Raw genomic sequence first — 20,761 nt, 5'->3', positions numbered from 1 at the left:
GGAGATGTGCAGAGAAAGAGGATGTAGAGCAACACCCTCAAAATGCTGAGGATAATTAGATAGACAATTTTAGAGTGTTGTTTTCATCTTTATTTTTGGTTTAAAGTATGATGATTTAGATGTAATTCTTTCATATTCAGCATTTACCATAAAATTCTGTTCTTATTAACTTAAAATATGCAAAACATTTTGTGTGCTGTGTTGATTTTTTTTAAATACTGCATCTGCGAACATCTGTGACAAATGCAGGAATCCAAAACATAACAATAGATTACCTCTTTAAATAAACTTTCTTCTGCTTCTCAGTACAAAGATAAAACCCTTTTTTCATATTTCACAGAGGGAATATCAGGAAATCAGAAACCTGAGCTGAAAGCAGCATTTGCACTTGGCTACACGGCAATTCCTGAGTATTGACAGGCTGGCAGGAATTGAGAGCCCGAGGATGCAAATAATTAAACAGCTGAAGGGTTAATTTCTGCACCATCATCAAACAAAGCACAAAAACCAAAAATGAAGCTTTAGATGTGACCTGATGATGAGCACTTTATAGAACCCCTGGGTCTGAAGCCTGCAGGCTTTATTCCCTTGATCAGTGGAGAGTGTCACTGACATATGAGAGTGCAGAGTCTGAGTGAGAACAGAGAGCAGCTTTAACTGCAAGGTGATTTGTTCAGCTGAAAAATACACCACAAAAAAACCAGCAAACACCCAGAACGATTCATTTGTGTGTAACAGCCAGCAGAAGGATAGTCCCTGAGAGAGAAAAGGAGACAAGGGGAGCAGAGTGTTCTTTCTAATGTAAAAAGGGATTCTCTCTTTTATTTGTCTACATCTACAGAGACCTTTGAAAGAGATGGAACTAGCTGAGATTATTACTGGATTAAGCCCTCCTGCAGTTAAAAGCTATTTTGTGTACTAACTACTGAAAGGAGAAGCAGGAGAGCAATTTTTAACTGCTGTGGTGATTTCTGATTTCTTTTTGCTTAATGTCTGTTGAAGTTAGTCCAAGTCTGAGACTTCACACCTGTGATTTGTAATGGATGCCATAGTATTTCTCTGACATATCACAACTCCTGGATGTGTTAGTTTACAGCTCAAGAGGTGTTGGATTCACAAATTAGATAATGGTAATAAAGATCAGATTAAATAAGTGATTACACATTTGAAAACATTTTAAATCTGTCATTTTTCATTTTATAGATTTGAACAACTTTCCTGCAATATCATCATAGGAAGAAAGGACAGAAGCAGGGAACAATTATTAAATGCCTAGAAAATGCATGTAGTGCTAAAAAACTTCTAAAATTAAAGCAAATAATACAGGACCTTTATTGGTTTCCCACCGAGTTTGAGTTGTTACATCTGGGTTTTTGACCAGCACACCAAAATTTCAACCAATGGCAAGCATTTTGTTTCCTATTCAACACTATATTAAATACTAAATCAAAGAATTATTTGCTCAGTAGGAGGGGTTCTGCACTAATATCAGCTGTTCATTGCTATTTTCTCTGGAACAGCTCCACAGGACACTGGAGCTCCATGGGGGCTGTGCTCTCACACCAGCCTGGCCTCAAGCTCCAGGGAGGGGAGGAGTGAGAGCTGTGACATCCCTGGGAGCTGATGGGCAGCACAGGCAGGACAGAGCTTGGCTGGGATTCTGGCTGGGCATTTCCAAGGTGGATTCCAAAGAAGGAAGCAAAAGGGAGAGTCTAACATTCCTTCATGGCAGTGAAGAAGCACTCCACTAAATGTCATTTCTCAGGGCTTGCTCCTTACAGTAGACTGTGTTTAGCAGGAGTTTGATACCAGAAATCTTTTAAAATTCTTAGCCACACATCCAATATACTTATTACTTTCCCATTAAACATTATGTCCCCAAAATAACAGCATGGATGTATTATGTCCATACACAAGGGACTATTTGATAAAGATTTTTTTTTTATGTCAGGTAAAAAAAAAAAAGCATATTCATGTTGAAAATTACGCTGATGAGTGAACTCTTCTTTGAATCATTTAGTGGAGAAATCCCTTACTAATGTCCTGAGGGAACTGCTGACAGTGTGCAATAATTTCTGGTTCAGCGCAGCAGATTACAAGATATCTTGCATTTTATGAAATTCAGGGAAATGCTTCTTTTGCACTCTGAGGTCCGTCCGTGAGCTCCCTGGTATGCTCCCAGAAATTAAAGGGCCTGTGACTCTCCTTTTTTCAGCTGCAGTGGATGGCTGTGGCTGTGAGCTGACTGAGGTACTGTGTGACCTTCTGCTTCTCTGCCTTCTACTCCCCAAAGTCCAGCTTCTCCAATTGTGTAGCATTTGTTAAATTCACCTTTGAAGTGAAACACAGTTACTTCCACAATAATGGTGGAGAGTAAGGTTCATGAGAATGTGTGAGGATTTCAGATGAAGCTCGTTCACCTTTAGCATTCCTCCCACTGCAACCTGCTTTGTAAAGCTTTTTCTCCATTGTTTTACATTTATTCTGCTCATTGCTTCAGTGTCATTTTTACCACACATAAATAATGGCATTCAGTGAGAATTTCACCCAGCCAGTGTGGAGTTCATAAGATCAGGGAGATTTTCCCCCTAACTACAGCCTTGCCCCATGATTCTGCATCCCATTGAACTGCCCTGGTCTTCCTGGCCCTCTGGGGACTGCTGTCTCTCTCAGAATATGTAATAGCAGTCAGTGGAGTAATGAATCCCCATGCAAGCATCAAAGCAAACATGGAATAAGTGGCTCCTGGGATGTGAAACTGCAAAGAAAAGAACTCTGCTGGAGTACAGAAGAACAAAGCCCCTGCCAATACTCCCTTAACTTGTCCATACTGTGAAAAACCATCCAAATTTTTCTCATAGAGATACTGAAACCCAGACTAGGATTTTTGACAAATTGGGAAAGCTTTTAAAATCATCAAGCAGAGAGCATGCATTGTTTTTGTAGGAATGTTCTGTATTTCATTATGTGAGAACACTGACAAACACATTATTTAGCAGATTAGCACTTTTGGCTTTAGTTTCCAAAATGAGGAATGAACAGCCCTTGGCTATGCAGTTCATGAGCTGGTTTTGCTCAGGGATGCTCAGTGTAACACAGGCTGCTCACCAGTTCTTAAAGCTGGAAGCTGAGAAAAACAACATGGTGCTTTTGAGGTCTTTAGTTACTTATTACCAGCAAGGCCTCATAAAGAAAAGCTCTCATCTCATTTGATCCAAGAACTGCATATTCTTCTTCCACCACGGTCTCTGAACCTGAAATAGAAGTTTATGTACCATGTGCCATCTGGATCACAAGGTCCTGTGAAAGCTAGAATGCAAGAATGAAAGTTGAAAGGTTAATTCTATTTACAAAATAAAGAAGGATTTTTTTTTTACAAAGTTTATTTAGTTTTAATTTTAATAAAAGTTTTCTTGCCTCACTCTAGCCTGCCATGTAACCTTCCCTAATGAGGTGGGTACAAATTAGGAGCTGGCAGGAAATTGCTTCGCAAGCACTCAGAAACCGTGTGACAACATTTGCATGAGTCAAGAACATTTTCAGACTGCAGTGACACAGTGCTGTTACCTGCCCCCTCCTGCAAGGAAAGGCAAGGTTTGAGCTCCCAGGTACCTGCACTCACACCCTTCAGTGCATCCAGAGCCAGCTGCAGAACAGACCTGACTTACCTATTCTTGTGTGCAGCCACTTACAGGTGCTGGCTCAGCACATCTGTGCAGGTTCAAATCAGTACAGCTGGGAGGAGAAAAGGAGGTAAGGATGAAAGCCTTCATTGCCTGAAGCCAGAATTTGTCTTTGCTCTGAGCTCTGCAGGTTCATTCCCTTCTTGCCTTGCACTGTGCCCTTTGCCATTGCCTCTCTTGAGCAGAGGTGTCCTCTGACTTGCAGAGAGCTTGGTGGAGGTGGCTGAGTGCAGATTCATCACTGGAGAGTCTCATATACTCAAGATAGCGCTTCTGTGAACTGTCATTGCCCAAGTGAGCTGTGGACAGGCTGCACTTCAAACAGCTTCAATACTGGGCAAATCCAGAATTAGTCAGAAGTGGTTCTGAGCTCATCCCATAGGACATGGAAGCACAAAAAAGTACTGGGATTGCAGCTGTCCTGCTTGGTGTTCATTTGTCAGTTGTGTCCCTTGTTCAGGAGCAGAGCCAGAGATGGATGACTGCCTGGAGACCCTGAAAGATGAGGAGGAGGCTTTGTGGGAGAATGTGGAGTGCAACCGGCACATGCTGAGCCGCTACATCAACCCAGCCAAGCTGACCCCCTACTTACGGCAGTGCAAAGTCATCGATGAGCAGGATGAGGATGAGGTGCTCAACTCACTCATGCTGCCCTCCAAAATTAACAGAGCAGGTAATTATCTGATCAGTGGCTGCATCTCTGTCTGAATGGCTTTGCTCTGTAAGTCTGGAGAGTGCCTGAATCAAGTTAAAGATTATCAGATGGGAACTCTTTTATCTTATTTACAGGAGGTTTAAAGTACAGGGGGATTCTGCTGCTATTTTGATAACAAAGACTCTTTCCAGTGCTGTGCAGACTGGATCTTGTGGAGTTCAAATTTCCATCAAAGACTTGGAAAATATTTCAGTTAACACAAGCAGCAGGCAGTGCCATTCCAGGAGTAGCTTTTCAGCTGTCTTGCTGTACTTTGTGATTTGTCACTGGAAGATCTACCATCCCTGTCTGGTAAAGGCTGCATTGAATGACTTGTCCTTAGAAATTTCTGTTCCAGAGACCAATTTTCCCACACTCCCTCAGAATAACGATCAGCACAAACATATAGAATTGGTGGCATTGCTTTATGGGTTCAGCTGAACTCAGTTAATCAGGCAGATTTTGCACAGCTCGTTGCTGTGGCAGAGATGAAGCTTAGGAACCTCAGGGATGTGGTATTTGCTCGTGCTGCTCGTGGGGCTGATGTGTCACCTCTGTGCTATCTGTACCCAGGCCGACTGCTGGACATCCTCCACACCAAGGGCCAGAGGGGCTACGTGGTGTTCTTAGAGAGCCTGGAGTTTTACTACCCTGAACTCTACAAACTGGTGACAGGGAAAGAGCCTACACGGAGATTTTCCACTATTGTTGGTGAGTAAAATCAATCACAAGGGAGTTGTTGTAAGTAAGGACTCTCTGGAAGACTGGCTCAGTGTTTTTCAGGCAAGAAGTGGAAATAAAAGCTAATCTTGGTGTAGAATGCTTTTCAGTCCCCTTCAAAGCAAAATGTGGTAGGTAATGTATAAAGCAAAGGGACATCCCAGCTGTCTGAATGAAGCTGAAGAGCTTCAAATGGAATGATAGGCATTACCAGAATTCTCAAGAGAAGTTATGTTGGAACAGTGGACTGAATTACACTACACATGTGCTGCACATTTGAAGCATTCAGATTAACTGTACTTGCACAGATTCATTGCACAAAGGTTGTGCTATTTCTACAGACTCAGCTGAAACAAGACAAATGTGAAGGCTTCATCCTCTATCTAGGCAAGCTGTCAGTGTGTATATTGTGATTGTGATACCATTGTGCTGTGTAATATTTGCACTGTTCCCAATTAGACATACAGATGTGTGAGAATTTGTGTAAATTCTGCACCTCTGTACATATTCTGAGCCATTTGTTTCTTACACATTTGTTTCTGCTGATCCTACTTATTACATTATTAATAAAACAAATTAAATAAGTTACTTTACCAGACACTGATAAGCTGCTCAAACATTTTCAGTGGAGGAGGGACATGAAGGCCTTACCCATTTCCTAATGAATGAGATCATCAAGCTCCAGCAGCAGCTGAAGACAAAAGATGTGCAGCGCTGTGAGCTCCTGGCCAAGTCCCGCCAGCTGGAGGATGAGAGAAAGCAGCTAAAGCTGAACAAGATAGAGCTGCTGACCTTCCAGGAGAGATACAACAAGATGAAGGAGGAGAGGAATAACTACAATGATGAGCTGGTCAAGGTGAAAGATGAGAACTACAATCTGGCCATGAGATATGCCCAGCTGAGTGACGAGAAGAGTATGGCTGTGATAAGGAGCCGGGACCTGCAGCTGGAGGTGAGATAAATGCTCTGGGCAGCAATGGAGGGTGCCAGTGGCATCTGGGAAAATGAGACCTCCTCTGACAGCAGGAAGATGTGGAGCTCTCATTTGCTTTGCTTATCCAGATGATTGAAGGCATCACTGTACAGAAATGCCAACCTCAGTGAGGTGTATTAATGGTCAAAAATGAATTTACAAAATAGAATGCAAGTAAAAATAACATTTAAAACATAACTACTTGCTAAAAACATAGTTTTAGGTTTTTTAGGCTCAGTAATATCCTGGTACAGTTATCCAGGAGCACTACAACTGCTGGGGATTTATTCAGAAAGATATCCTGAATTTTCTCCTGTTTTTTTCTGATCCAAATAGTCCACATGCCAAAAGCATAATGTGTGGTCAGCCTCTTAAGTGTTCATTCTGTTTCATATCTCTTTATTTATTGGAGGATTTGGAATGTGCCACTTTTTTAGTCCAGGTATTCTGAAATTTCACAACCAGCCCATATGAGTTGTAGCTGGCAAGTAACAGGTTTGTACTTGAGGCTTCACTCATTCAGTTGTGGACATTCAGCACCCAATTGTCAACTTCTCATTAACATTCACAGTTTAAGCTATTTTCCCCCATATGTTTTCCACCTGGAAGTGAGAGTTTTTTCAGAACTAGGGAGGATTCCCTTCCTCTCCTCTTTCTCCTTTTCGCTGCTCCCTGGCTGTTTTAGATTGACCAGCTGAAGCATCGCTTGAACAAGGTGGAAGAGGAGTGCAAGCTGGAGAGGAACCAGTCTTTGAAGCTGAAAAATGATATTGAAAACCGACCCAAAAAGGAACAGGTTCTGGAGCTGGAGCGGGAAAATGAGATGATGAAGACAAAAATCCAGGAGTTACAGTCCATCATTCAGGTATAAAAGCAGCTTGCTGCCTTTGAAATCCAAACTCACACATACTCCAGTTACAGTGCAGGAAGTGTTGGCTGAAACCTCTGCCTGCAAAGCTGCAACCAGCATAAGTGCAAAGTTTGGACAAACAGAAGGCAGCTTGTACAGCTCCCAGCTGCCTGGAGTGCTCCCTGTACAGACACATGCATGAGGAGGAGTTCTACAAAAATAGTCCACTAAAAAAATCAAGTGTACATGAGAAATTGGCTCTTCCAAGAGTACGGTGTTTAATTGCTGAACATTGTAGCAGCCTGTCACTACAAATCTGTGTTAAATAGCCAGCACAGAAATTTCTGACAGGGGCTCAATGTACCCCATGTTAGGCTGTTGTCATATCTCTGCCAAAAGTTTTTAATGAAGCAGAGGATGATAAAGGTTCCTGTACTTGAGTGGTCACTAAGAACCAGGGTGCAGAACCCTGCTGTAACCTGCACAGAGAGCTTCACCAACCTGTGTTTGGGCAGGTAGGGAAAACAGTTAATGTGCAGCACATTTAGGACTCCTCTGTGAAGAACTTTGCCAAATATTGGAATATGTGTGAGATTACTTAGCACTCTGTTAGAAAAGGCTTGTGGCATTTTAAAATGACACTTAAAAATTATCAATAGGAGGCCTTTCAGAAATGGCTGTAGCCTCTAGCAGTGCCTAACGATTCTTAATTCTAACACAAATCCAATTCAAAGGTTGAAAAAGAGTGTAGGATTGAAGATTCTGGGAGTTCTGGTCCATGTAGGTCTCTTATATTAATTGAAATGGTTTTATAGCACTTAGAGAAATAGCTAAAAATAGGATTTAATTTCTCCTAAGTGAAAGTATAAATAAACTCGAACCAGTTTGGTTTAAAAATGCTTAGGTATGCTTAGAAATACTGGATAACCAAAATGTCCCTGAAATCTCCAACTCAGTCTAGGTATTTCAAAAATAAACATGCATATTCCTTGCTAGCATTTTATGCTTTTTTCATCTTCCATTTATGGTTCATTTTGGATGGCAATAATGTGCTGGAACCTGCTTTGGTAATCTTGTTAATTTTAAATCTGAAAGAAATTATATTCCTGGACAATGTAGAAAATGAAGCAGTAGTACAAGGTACTCCAGGCATGTTTAATATTCTCTGAGCACAGCCCTGCAAAGCCTGTGCATGCCTTAAAAATTCTCCTGAATATTTTCTTAGGCTCTGGTCTTTTGAAAAGGGTGATTTTTGTGCTCAGTTAGAGCTGATTAATAGAAAAGAGTTTTGAATGCAGGGCTTGGAGTGAAGAATTGTCACTGCATCCAGACCAGATCAAATTATAGCCAGTACAATAGACCAGTAAAACAGTTCCTTCATCAGACTATTCTGACAGCAAGACAGATTTTATTCATCTTTTCTGACTCTGCTTTAAAATGTGAGCAAATGTCCATCTCTTCTCCTGCTTTCCCATTGCAGTACCTTGTTCTTCTGCTATTCCTCTCACTTGTTATTGTCTCTGATACTTCTCTCCCTGCAAAACTATTTTCTGTTTCCCTGGTCTGGCTCTAAAAACTGTCTTTCCTCAGGCTGACAAGAGGGGTTTGCCAGATTCAGACAAAGCCATTTTGGATATTCTGGAACACGACCGTAAGGAGGCACTGGAGGATCGTCATGAGCTGGTCAACAAGATCTTTAATCTCCAAGAGGAGATTCGTCATGTGGAGGACTTGAGAGACAAGGTGAGGAACGGAAGGGTAGAGAGATGGAATATCTCAGGCTGGTGGCCAAAATGCCTCTGAGAGCAGTGGTGGTTAACAGTGTGTCATTTCCAGTATCTTGAGGAGAAAGAAGATTTGGAGTTAAAGTGCTCAACACTAGGAAAAGACTGTGAGATGTACAAGCACCGTATGAACACTGTGATGATACAGCTGGAAGAGGTGGAAAAGGAGCGGGACCAGGTATCTCACAGTTAAAGTAGGGGGAAATTGATAGCAAAAGCCTTTGTCACTTTGGGGAATTGTAGGTAATTTGGCCCAAAATACCATTATAAAATAAGCAGTTAAAAGAATCACTTGTTGGGATTTGCATTATGGTAATTAAACACAGGGTAATGTTGGGTTGTTTCCACAGTGTAGCATCTGGCAGGCAGGACCAGGATCTTAACAGCAGCTCCTACAAGGCTTTATGTCAGTGTCAAGTCACCCCATTTGCACTCTGGGACATTTTTCCACCAACCCAAGAGGGAGCTGTAAATGAACCACCCTCATCATCATAATAATCATCATAATTTTTAATGGTGCTACCGTGGCTCATCCTGGTCGTGATTGCTGTGTTAGTGGGTGACTGGGTACCACTTCTGAAGTCCCTGTTGCCAACACCTTACAAACAAAAGCAGAGGAGGAGGGTCTGGTGCCCCGGTGCCAAAGCGGTTTCCTGCCCCCGCTGCAGGCGTTCCGCTCGCGTGACGAGGCTCAGACCCAGTACTCCCACTGCCTGATTGAGAAGGATAAATACAGGAAGCAGATCCGGGAGCTGGAGGAGAGGAACGACGAGCTCCGAATCGAGGTGGTGCGCAAGGAAGCGTGCATCGTCAACCTGGAGTGCAAACTGCGGCGCCTCTCCAAGGACAGCAACTTCCTCGACCAGGTACAGCTGAGCAATCATCTGAGACATCATCTCCTTTGTTAAGACTTGCTTTTGCAAATATTTTGGTCTGGAAGGGAGAGAGAACTTTTCTAATTCTTTACATGAATTAACTGGAAAAAATAATCTCCTCCTACTAAATGTCAGTGTTGTGAATTCTTTGCTATAGTGTTTTTCAAGTTGTCGGCACGTGGCTTCCCAAGGGCTACAATTCCACAGCTTGACTTTAAATGGAAGGGATAAAAATGCAGAAAAACAATTATTTTCTACACTGAGGTAGAAACTACAAATATTTTTTAGGAATGTGAGTTAAAAAAAAGAATTCATTCTGTGAACAGAAAACCCCACAAATCTCAGCCCAAATTACTGATTGGGTCTTACATTCTACTTGAGCTTCTGGAGTGCTGGAGTTGCAATAGGTTCAATCAGATTACTCTAAAGGAAGGTCATGGGTTGTCATAAAGAAATAAAGTGTTCCCCTCTGATCTTTAGAGTTTGCCACGGAATCTTCCCATTACCATTATCTCCCAGGCCTTTGGGAATTCTGGCCCAAAAGCCAATGGTCAGGAAGCCGATGACTCCTCCACTTCTGAGGACTCTCCAGAAGACAACAAATTCTTCTTGCCTGATCAAGTTCGTCTCAAGAGAAGAGTGAACCTAAAGGGCATCCAGGTGTGTGTGAATCTGAGGCTGGAATGACACAGAGCAGGGACTTTTAGAACTATCAGATATAACACATGTTGTGTCTGTGCCTCTGAAACTGCTATAAAGATAAGAATAGATCCGTGGATGATAGTGAGCTGTCAGTTTTTGCCCTGTGGTGATTTGCATCTTGAGGAGCAGATCTAATCAGGCTTCATAGACTGTTTTCTGTTTTCTTCTCGCTTCTGCTGTTCATTCACATTCTTGGAGCGTTGTCAATAAATTGATTCTTTGCCTCCTTAACATTTGTGGAAAAAAAGAAAATGACATAATGCCGGAGGTCCAACACACACAGAAGGTGAAAAACTAAGCGTTGGTGGAAAAGCTCTCAGCAGCTGGAAGGAAAAATAGAAAGAAATGGACACAATCTAGAGCAAAATTAGCTATCTAATTTAGAATTAAATTATGGCAATTTCCTCACCCCTAACAGGAAGGGGTAGCATGAGTTAGGTTCATGCTTTCCCTGACTAGCTGCATTCACGTGGCTATTATCTGATGCTGGATTCATGAACTGTAATAAAACCCCACAAAAATCTAACATTCGGGCTTTTGAGGTTCTCTTTCTTTTCATCTGCATTTGAATTCTCCCTGCCCTTCATAACCTTTCTGAGCTCTGACTGTCATTATTACTTGTGGCGATAGAGCTGCATTTTTCACATTGCACACTCCAAAAGGATGCCTGTTGTATTAACAGCAGCCTGAAACCAGTCCCAAGGCAACCACTTCACCTTTTGTCTCTTTGTTTCTTCAGCAGAATCTGGAAGCAATGCATTTGGGCCAGGCATTCAAAAGTAGTCAGGTAGCTCATCCTTCATCACTGCTGTGGTATTTAGATACCTAAATATCTTCTAAATTTTGGGTCCTGTTGTTTAAAGGAGGGCAAGTGTATTACAACATAACAGTGAAAAAAGGTGGTGAAAATATCTGGTTTACAGTGTGTGGTAAATATTCTGCATTTGTGCTGATTCTTGTCCTCTTTCTTTTAGATAAGTCCAAGAGCTAAATCCCCTGTCAGCATGAACAAAACATCAGACTTTCAAGGTCAGAAAGAGCACCCATGTCCTTATTCCTTTTCCATTGCTTTGTCTCTTTCACTAAATCTCTTTAAGTTGTTTTAACAAATATGCCAACCAGGGAAGTTTTTAACTAAGTCCAAGTCAGTAAAAAAAACCCAACACTTTCTCTCACAGTTACAAATGTAATGATTTAAAATAGTCAAGTGTTCTACTTCATTGTCCTCTCCATCCCAAGATATCTCCCCAGGCACACAATGTGCAGCCCACAGCTTAGCTAATTTTTCTGTTTTCTCAGTTTTCCATTTAGTTTACAAAAGTTGTAAAGTCATTTGTGTAACATCTGTACTAAAAATCATTATACCATTCTCTTTTTGCTGTTGGAAAAATCATTCAGGCTGAAAAGGCCCTAATCTAGTGATTGTCTAATGAGCTTCTTTGTCCTTCAGCAAAAGGGAATTAATTTTAAATCTAAAGCATTGCAAAGGCTGGGAGAGGGGGATTGACCCATGCCCCAGCCAGCTGCCAAGTTACCAAATTTGTTGCTGTACATTCATGTTTGATCTATTCCTAATTCCTCTTGGTTTGTGTAACACTACCCCTCCAACACCAAACACCATCAGAGACAGCATTTCCTTCAGTAGTTGTGTGATATTTTGTCCCTGTTGGACAAAATATCCTGGGAAACACAGCTCCTGCTCCAAGGAGCTCCATGTTAAACAGCAGCTTTGCTGTCAGGCAGTGTGAAACATTAGTACCAATCAGAGGTGCTGAGGAAGAGAAGGAGTCCACATTCACTCTGTGTTACCTGGGGCTGCTGATGGATCTCAGGCTTCTTGGTCCCTGTTGTAAATTCTTTGTTGTAACAAAATGTAATTCTATGAGCCAAACTGGCAGGATGTCAGATTCAGGTGGTGAAACTAAAACATAAATTCATGAAACAATCCTTTTTTAATTTGTCAAATAGCATTCACAGATCTGTTAAAAACATCTAGGACAGAGCTGAGAGACAAAGCAGGCAGGAGTTTGTGCAGAAGGGTGGGAATTTCTGTGCTTTTCCAGGGAAGGAACGGGAGCCAGAGCTGCAGGGCAGGCGTGTGTCCGGGGCCCCCTGTCCAGTACAAGACCGGCTGAAATGGAAAGAGAACAAGTGCAGTGGCACATCTGTGAAAGGCTGTGCACTGGAAGTGCTCTGACATGCTTCTCTCTGCTGTGTTTTCTCTGTGTTTCCCTTGTCTGGTGAGTGCAGCAGTCAGAGCACAGGATGAAGATGGGGCCGAGGGCAGCACCAGCCGCACAGACACGAGCTCCTCTGTGTCCATCAGTAACTCCATCAGCAGCTGTGAAGTCACCAAGATTGTAAGGATGCCCCTTGTCTGTCTACAGCCATCTCTCCTAATGTGGTTCAGAGCTTTCACAACTCAGTATTAGCACTTCCCCAGCATCCCAGCTGTGATCCCATTCAAGGCCCTTGTCAGAAGCTCCCTTAATCCTTTTACCAGCATTTTGTTAGAACTGTGTTATTAGCCTTTCCCAAAATCACAGAATTGGTTTATGTTTATTTAAAGATATTTCAGAGTATTTATGACCTCTTGCTGTCTCCTTATGCCATTTAACATTTACTTTTAGAAGAATGAGATTTGCTTTAAAAGCTGCTTTGTAACTTATCTGAGAAAATTTTAAGGGTTTTTTGAGTTCTATAATGCTTTTCCTGTCTATAAGTAATAGTAAGTGAGGAAAGGGGTGCAGATCACAGTTGGAAATTTCTGCATACCATAGTCAAACCATTTCTTCCCTGCTTGCTGTATCCCCATAATCTTCCAAGGTAGATATTCCATTATACATATGTGGGCACTGACACAGCAGGACAGGCAGATAGAGAGAGTGCTCTTGCAGAGTGTTAATAACAAAGAACAAAACATCTTTCTAGAACACCGTGAAAAATGCTGCCCCCAGGAAATTAAAATTATACTCAAGAATAGCCAGGAAAGAACTTGCTGCCACTTGTAATAAGCTTAGCTGGGTTAGGAATATTTTTTGGAATATCTGTTGGATGTTTAGATGACTTATACTGTCTTCCCCCTATTGCAATTCTGGGTTCAGTTTCCAGTGTACTGGAGGATTAATTATTTAATATATGGAGATCAGTATTTTTATTCCTCATTCCAAATATATATATTTTTGTATAAGTACACATACAGCTTTTCATCCCCCTCCTCCTATGTCTGTGCCACACACAAAAGTAAAGTTACAATGGCTCAGTAAATGAGGCAGTTATGTGGTCACAGGAGAAGGTGCAGTGGCAGCACACAAGCTGTGCATTGTGCTAAAAAACTGGGATATACAAGTGCTCTTGCATTCTGCACAGCTAGAATCAACTCCTCTCCTTTTTCTGTGTGTGCTTCTCAGTGCAGAGTGCAGCCAGTGCAGAGCACCATTGCTGATGCTGCTGTGAGTTAGAAGTTAGAGCACATTTCAGCCAGATAACCTTTCTGACACCTTTTGGTTCTCTTTCAAAGCAAACCCTGCGAAGTCGCAATGACAGCATCATGTCAACCACCCCGGAGCCTCCCGGGAACGATTCCATCATGCGGCGCTGCAAAGAGGACACCCCTCACTGCAGGTGGGTCACACGTGGGGAACCCTGCCCTGAGCCTGATGGCACCAGGACAAGGGAGAAAGGGCTGGAGAGGTTCCTCGTGTTTGCCTCTGGTTGAAGAGCCATAGGATTAACTCAAACTTCTCAAGGCTCAGCCCCTCATCCCGCATTTTGTCCAAAGCACTCAGGAGTGTCTGACAGTTCAGCTGGATGAGTGACACAGTGATAGCACTGCAGCACTGACTGGAATGGACTGAAACACAAACAGGATTGGAATGACTTGGCACTGATGCTGTTGGAGAAAGTGCTCTCTCTACCTCCAGACACTGATCCAGCTTCAGGTTTTGCCCCTCAGCTCCATGCTGCCCACGTCCCTGTTCTTTCCCCTTCTCTCAAAGCCCCCCCTTCACTCTGTAAGCTGCCGAAGTAGAGCGGATCTGCTTGCACATCTGTGAGGAGTGGAGGGGAGAGGTGGAGGAGGAAGGTGGTTTTTGAGAGTCTCAGGGTCTGTTTCTCAGCAGAGAAGGGAGGGGAGAGAGGCTTTGCCCTTGGTTTCACCTTCTGCTGCAGCTTCCATTTCTGTCAGGTCAGGGTCCCATGGACTTCCCCTGGCAGTGAAATCACATCAGCTGGCGAGTGGGAAGTTGGAGGCAGGAAGGAGAGAGACCTCTCCAGCCTCACAGTTCCTGAAAGGACACTGACCCCTTTTCTAAAAGGTTTTTTGCAATGTGATACTCAGACATGTTATGTTGGTGTGGTGTCAACAGCATCAGTGTCTGCATCAGAAATACCAGGAGACACAAATACATTCCCTAAAGGTCTCAAGCAGAAGGAGAAAATAACAGAGCAGACCAATTTAGAAGAAAGCAATATAGTTGGGAGTTTAGATCTTTATTAGATTTGTTTTTAATATCTAATTTTTATTAGAACTTTATTCAGATTTTCATGTTTTTCAAAACAATCTGATCTTGGGCAGACTTCCAGTTCTGTCTTTCTCTCTGGATAGGTTTGCAAGACAGCTTTCCACTGAGGCCATCCTCAGCTGGCTCTCCCACATAATTTTCTAGGCTGCTGAGGATTTAAGCAGTGTTTATTTTAGTCTCCCTTAGCTTCTACTTCATTGTCCTCCAAGTCCCTTTTTATAGTGTGTTGTATTAATTCAAGATGGAGAAATGGGTTTTTTTATTAATGATTTGAATGTTTTGTGCTGCAGGTGCTTGAGAAGCCTTTGGCATGTCTGAACTTTTCAATATTTGCAGTGTATTACAGAACACAGTAGAGATTACATGGAGATTATTCATCTTGTGGATTTATTTCACTGTAACTCTGACTCTATTTTGTCCTGTGTGGTAAGGCATTGGAAGACTGAGTTGTACTGAAAGCAGAACTTTTCCCTCATATTAGATATTCTTCATGTGGAAAGAACAGGTACTCTGGAACAGGTCTGAATGTGGGCTTACTTTGTTGAGCTGATAATCACCAAAGTCAAGAGTCTCAAGAGTCTGCCCAAACATTCACTGTAGTTTATAACTTTATAATTAGCATGATAAATTTTTGGAACTTATTTGTGAACATAATACAGAATAATTGCTGTTTGCAAGCCAAGTTGCAGGTTTCACAGTTCATCTCTTCTTAATTTGTGTGAAAAAAAGGTGAGATCATCATTTAATGTAGGAAAAGGTACATTATTTCCCTGCTTATGCATAGTGTAAAAATAGCTGATACTCTGCAGCCTGGCTGCAAAAATTCACCCTTCAGCTGAAGCCAAATATGAGGAATATCAGCTCCACAGGAGACCTACAAATCATTTTGAGTGGGAAAAACAACAAGCTGTTATTTAAACAGCTTTGCAACCAAAGGACATGCTTTAATGAAGTCCTTCTAGTGAAGCTGACAGATCACTCACTTGACTGGACAGCCCCAATACCCCTGTAAGACCAAAATTTTAGTGAATTTAGAGTGGTTTTAAGGCCAGCCAACCTGGTCACCTTTGCAGGAATGGCTTTGTCACTGGGAGCTGGGCTGGGTCCAGAGCTGTGGCAGTTCCTGTGCAAAAGCCCAGAGCACTTTGCCTGCAGGTACCTGAGTAGCCATGCGAGGTACCCTGAAACTGCTATAAAATGCTTCAGGTACTTTAAATCAAGCAGAGAAATTACTCCTGCTGCACCTCAGTAACTTCCCTTGCAGTCACTCTGTCCATAAGTGAACTTGTGGTTTTTGCTGTGTAGTGGAAAGCCCCCATGGTGCAGTGCATGCACAGCAGGCATGGTGCAGCCCTGTGTCTGTGCTGAACCAAGTGTGCTGTGAGTCACACACCAGACCATCAGTCAGCAGCTTCCTCTTGTCCTCAGCAAAATCTGCATTCCCTCACTGCTGTTGGCAGTTCTTCCTTCTGAACCTTCTTGCTGCTTCCCATGCTGGCTGACACATCCTGCCCTTTTCTGTGTCTTCTCTAGACCCTCAAGGATGGATGTTACTTGCTTATTTTTTCACAGCTGCACCATTGCCTGATGCAACACCTCCAACATCTTCCTTTTTCACAGAAGTTCCTCCTTCAGAGTTTAACGAAATCTACTGAAGCTGGCAATCTGCTGAAAGCATGAAAGTGTTCAGTTTTGTCTCTCTTCCATTATCTCATGCTTTGTTTTTAATTCCAGCCTGGCTGAAGAGGACAATGACAGCTTTGGATGTGATGCTTTGGAGCTGGATGGTAAGCAAGAGGATATCATGTATAATTGAATTATGAGCTAATACATGATCAACATGATCAACCAGCTACAGAGACTGCCAGATAATCAGCCCTGCTCTAAGTAAATGGGACACAAAGCCTGAAAGTAAATCAAGAAAAAAAGGGTCAGTGAGAAGGGGAAAGCAGTCACTCCTGAAGAGCTAAGTGGGAAAAGGGTTCGTTTTGTTACCATGAGGGTGGTCAAACACTGGAACAGGATTGTCCAGAGAGTTTTAGTCAAACTCTTCATCCTTGGAGATACAAAAACCCAGCTGGACAAAGTCCTGAGCAATCTCCTTGAGCTGACCCTGCACTGACCTTTGACTTGACAGTCTCCAGAGGTCCCTTCCCACTTACTGTTCTATGAGAGTGGCATTCCTTGTGACACATGCTGTGGATATTAATCATACCTCTGTGAGAAGAATTTCCTACTTCAGCTGTGGCTGGGATGAATTAAAATTAATTTTCCCCTTTTCCATCTTTGTCATTTTATCTAGGACTTGTTATAATTCTTGTTACTCTTTCCAGATGACAGTCACGACAGGCAGTCACATGGAGCTCCTTCAGTGCACTCTTCCTCTTCTTCTCATCAGTCAGAAGGCCTGGACGCCTATGAGCTTGAGCATGTCAACTCCATATTTAGAAAGTTTTCACTGGAAAGGTATTTGAGATGCCAGTTTACTTCCCTTAGAGATTGAGAGGAAAGGGTGCTGTGGTAGAAACTCTCTATTTATTTATTAGTTGCTGAAGTTATAACAGCAGAAGTGATTATAGTGGCAGCAGTATAACGTTATCTTGGAGCCCTTTCATGTACTGTAAACCCGTGAAGGTCATCCTGAAAGTTCAAAAACTTCAAGGCAGACAAAATGCTCTAAAGGCTTCAATTTCTCCTTGTGATCTTGCTATCTTGCTGCAAGAGCTTGCTGAGTGGAGAGCTGTTATACACTGAGTTTTCAGAGATGCACTGGGAGCAATCCAGATGCTCTTCTCCAGAACTGATGCAGTAACGAGGAGGATTTCTTTTGGAGTCCTTAGATCCCAGTGCTTGATAATGCTAGAAGTTTATTTGTATATCTCTCATTTCTCTTGCATGCATTTAACTCAGAGTGAGATAACCAATTGTGCCTTCCTCTCACGGACACAGACCCTTCCGTCCCTCTGTCACATCCGTGGGCCGCATCAGGAGCTCGTGTCACACGATCCAGCGCGTGACACTCAACGGGGACAGCCTCAACTCCGAGATCACCCTGCTCGGGGGCAATGACAAAGGCAGCTTCGTCAGCTCTGTCAAGACAGGCTCCCCTGCAGAGAAAGCTGGCCTTCGGGAGGGACACCAGATCCTCCTGGTGAGCATGAAATCGTCACCAAGCAGCACTGGGGGTCTGCCCACCCACCTGTGCTGTCCCTGGCAGCCCATGAGCCATATTCAACAGTGTTTATGCCAAGTTCCTCTTTACTTAGTTTTCCCTCCATTGCCAATGCTCCTAAACCATTTTCCTGTTTAAATGCCTCCAAGAGGGAAAAAATACCCCCTCACAATTTATATTCCTGCACTTCTTACTCCCAGGGAAGCCTGGGATTGTCCAAGTGCTGCATTTCTGTTGACTGCTAGCATTCCTAATTTGAGAGAAAAAGAATTATATAATTAGGATATAATATACATCCTGATAACAAAGTGTTCAATTAAACATTGTTTGATAAGAAAAAGATCATGGCACTTTAAAAAAATGGTTTAATTGACTCAGAGATTGAACCTGCACTGGAGAGTAATATGTCTTTCATATCTAGTTGGAGGGCTGCATTAAAGGGGAAAATCAAAGTGTTCCTTTGGATACTTGCACAAAGGAAGAAGTTCACTGGACAATTCAGAGGTGCAGTGGTCCAGTAACGCTCCAGTACAAATCAAATCATGAAGGTAAGACCAAAAATATTTCTTATCTCAAGTAGTCTCAGGGCTTTTATAGCAACTTGTCTGGAAGAGAATGACAGGACCACCATATCCTTTATATTGGGATAAATCTGGAGCATGCCACTGATGTTAATTACAGCTCCTCTGTGGAACTGCTTCAGCTTTTATCCTGGTATCTGAGGAAAAAACAACATGTGCTTGTCAACAGGATTCTGAAAAATTTACATGGTGGCCAATAGCAACATGACTCATGAAACATGCTCTAGCTTATTTTTATGTACAGTTTTCTGCAATACAATGTGGCAAGCTGAATGATCTTTATGCAGCTGGTCGATTTAGCATTTACCTGATGGAGTTGCCCTGTTTATTACCTTTGTGGCTTTATCTTATCTTTAACATCTGGAGTTCATGTGTGGCGAACAGAATTTGATTTTAGTGTTCAGGCTCTATAATGATAATTTCAGGTTATGGATCAAAAATTACATTCCAAAATCCATTCTTTACTGATGTGTATAAATGGGCATTCATGATTTTATGTTGGTTAGAGAATTTCAGCTGCATAGATCACGCAGGAAGTGATGCCTTTGATTTTCTTTGATGTTTTCAGTGGTAGGAAAGACTATTGCAATTTTTTGAGCATCACTTAACTGCAGTTAAAGCATGTTATAGATTCTGGGAGTGCCAATTAGAGCTAATAATAAGGGGAATAGCTTGTCATTAAAATTGCTAGCAGAACTCACATGGTACTTAGAGGGCAGAGCTATGGCTGTGTCTGTGTCTTTGCTGAGTTCTCTGTTCTACAGGTCATGTGGTGAGTACTGAGAATGGAGTTACCTAAAAGTAGCATTATAATGAGAATATTCCCACAGAGCTGACAGCAGCAGCTTGGGTTGTCCCTGAGTCAGTGCCCCATCAGTGTCTCTGAGCTGCAGGCCCAGGATCTTGCTGGAGCTACTGCAAGCAGCGCTCTGGAAGTACAAACCTCTCTGAGAGGAACCTCAGGAGTTCGTGCTGTGGCTTCTCCCAGAGGGAATGCAGCAAGAGCAGAGTGTGGGGTCCTGCCTCACCCCTTCCCTCCCTGCTGCAGGGTACCGCAAGCTGCTGTCGGAGCTGGAGGAAGGGCTCATCACCTCGGGGGACTCCTTTCACATCCGCCTGAACCTGAACATCTCCAGCCAGCTGGACTGCTGCTCCCTGTCCGTGAAATGTGATGAGATCGTCCACATTCTCGACACCATGTACCAGGGCAGGTGTGAGTGGCTGTGTGCCAGGGTGGATCCCTTCACTGACAGGGACCTGGAGATGGGGACCATTCCCAGCTACAGCAGGTGAGAGTGACACTGAGTGACCATCACTGAGAACAGGCATCTAGAAACAGGGAACTTAATTACTGCTGTAAGGAAAGAGGTGTCTATGTCTTAAATTTTGAGATAGGGTATGATGTTAAATTTTAGTATGAGCAATAAAACTTAAGAATGGAGATTCCAGATGCTACCTGAAAAAATAAAGTGGGTTGCTCAAAAAGTAGCATATGCAAATATTCCATGGATATTCTTTAATCCTTAACTGCACTGCAGTTCTTTGTATTGTTTCGTTCCTGCTTTTACTGCATGGTTCAGTCAGTCCTCACTGCTATTTCTATTTAATCTTTTCTGTAGGCACAGACCCATTGCAGTCCAGCTTTCTTGTGAGTGGTTTCAAAAATATCTTGATCTGTGTGATTTCATCCTTTTTTTCAGAGCACAGCAACTCCTTTTGGTGAAGCTGCAGCGGTTGATGCACAGAGGAAGCAAAGATGAGACAGAAAACTCCTACAACACCCTTCGGGCACTGCGGGTAAATATCTACAAACAAAGCCTTTTAACACCTCATACTCCCCTGCTGCTGGTTTTTCATTTTTCATTTTTAATCATAATTTTAAAGAAATTCCTGTTTACACTATCTGTAGGTTTTGATTGTGTCAGGCAATGGGCACCTTCTGTTTGCTTTAAATAATATTGTCCCTGGGAATGAACCCAGCTCTGGCTCTCTATTAACCCTTCCAGCTAGGAGAGACTACACTTTAAAAGTCCAAAGTCTGTTCTGTGTTTTATTTTCCATTTACTTCTCATGCTTCTTTGCCTGTAAATGTTTAATGCATCTTTATGTACACGTGAAGAAGAAGCTGTGGCCTTGCAGTTAATAATCAGAATTATTTCTCTCCTATTGTGAATAAGCCTCTAAACCAGAGAGTCTGTTGTCCC

The 20,761-nt window shown here is 42.5% G+C and overlaps 1 protein-coding gene across 3 annotated transcripts in view; it reads left to right on the top strand.

Annotated features, from left to right (window-relative positions):
• The window catches only part of CARD11 (caspase recruitment domain family member 11), a 43,159-nt gene that overhangs the window by 16,453 nt on the left and 5,945 nt on the right, over positions 1 to 20,761 (top strand). The window contains exons 2-18 of one of the 3 annotated variants that reach the window (XM_058850021.1): positions 4,144 to 4,356; positions 4,951 to 5,088; positions 5,724 to 6,049; positions 6,756 to 6,935; positions 8,511 to 8,663; positions 8,757 to 8,882; positions 9,373 to 9,570; positions 10,099 to 10,239; positions 11,256 to 11,310; positions 12,532 to 12,641; positions 13,802 to 13,905; positions 16,539 to 16,591; positions 17,138 to 17,270; positions 17,754 to 17,955; positions 18,398 to 18,524; positions 19,606 to 19,846; positions 20,258 to 20,354. In XM_058850021.1, coding sequence (XP_058706004.1) covers positions 4,144 to 4,356; positions 4,951 to 5,088; positions 5,724 to 6,049; positions 6,756 to 6,935; positions 8,511 to 8,663; positions 8,757 to 8,882; positions 9,373 to 9,570; positions 10,099 to 10,239; positions 11,256 to 11,310; positions 12,532 to 12,641; positions 13,802 to 13,905; positions 16,539 to 16,591; positions 17,138 to 17,270; positions 17,754 to 17,955; positions 18,398 to 18,524; positions 19,606 to 19,846; positions 20,258 to 20,354 — 2,597 coding nt within the window. Of the gene's footprint in view, positions 1 to 4,143; positions 4,357 to 4,950; positions 5,089 to 5,723; positions 6,050 to 6,755; positions 6,936 to 8,510; positions 8,664 to 8,756; positions 8,883 to 9,372; positions 9,571 to 10,059; positions 10,240 to 11,255; positions 11,311 to 12,531; positions 12,642 to 13,801; positions 13,906 to 16,538; positions 16,592 to 17,137; positions 17,271 to 17,753; positions 17,956 to 18,397; positions 18,525 to 19,605; positions 19,847 to 20,257; positions 20,355 to 20,761 lie in introns of all 3 variants that reach the window. The other 2 variants (XM_058850020.1, XM_058850023.1) reach the window with 2 other exon arrangements.

This window comes from Poecile atricapillus, chromosome 14, assembly GCF_030490865.1.
Source record: "Poecile atricapillus isolate bPoeAtr1 chromosome 14, bPoeAtr1.hap1, whole genome shotgun sequence".
In the NCBI taxonomy this organism is placed as follows: domain Eukaryota; kingdom Metazoa; phylum Chordata; class Aves; order Passeriformes; family Paridae; genus Poecile; species Poecile atricapillus.
Note: the sequence above shows the minus strand (reverse complement) of the source record. Positions and strands in the feature narration are given on the sequence as shown.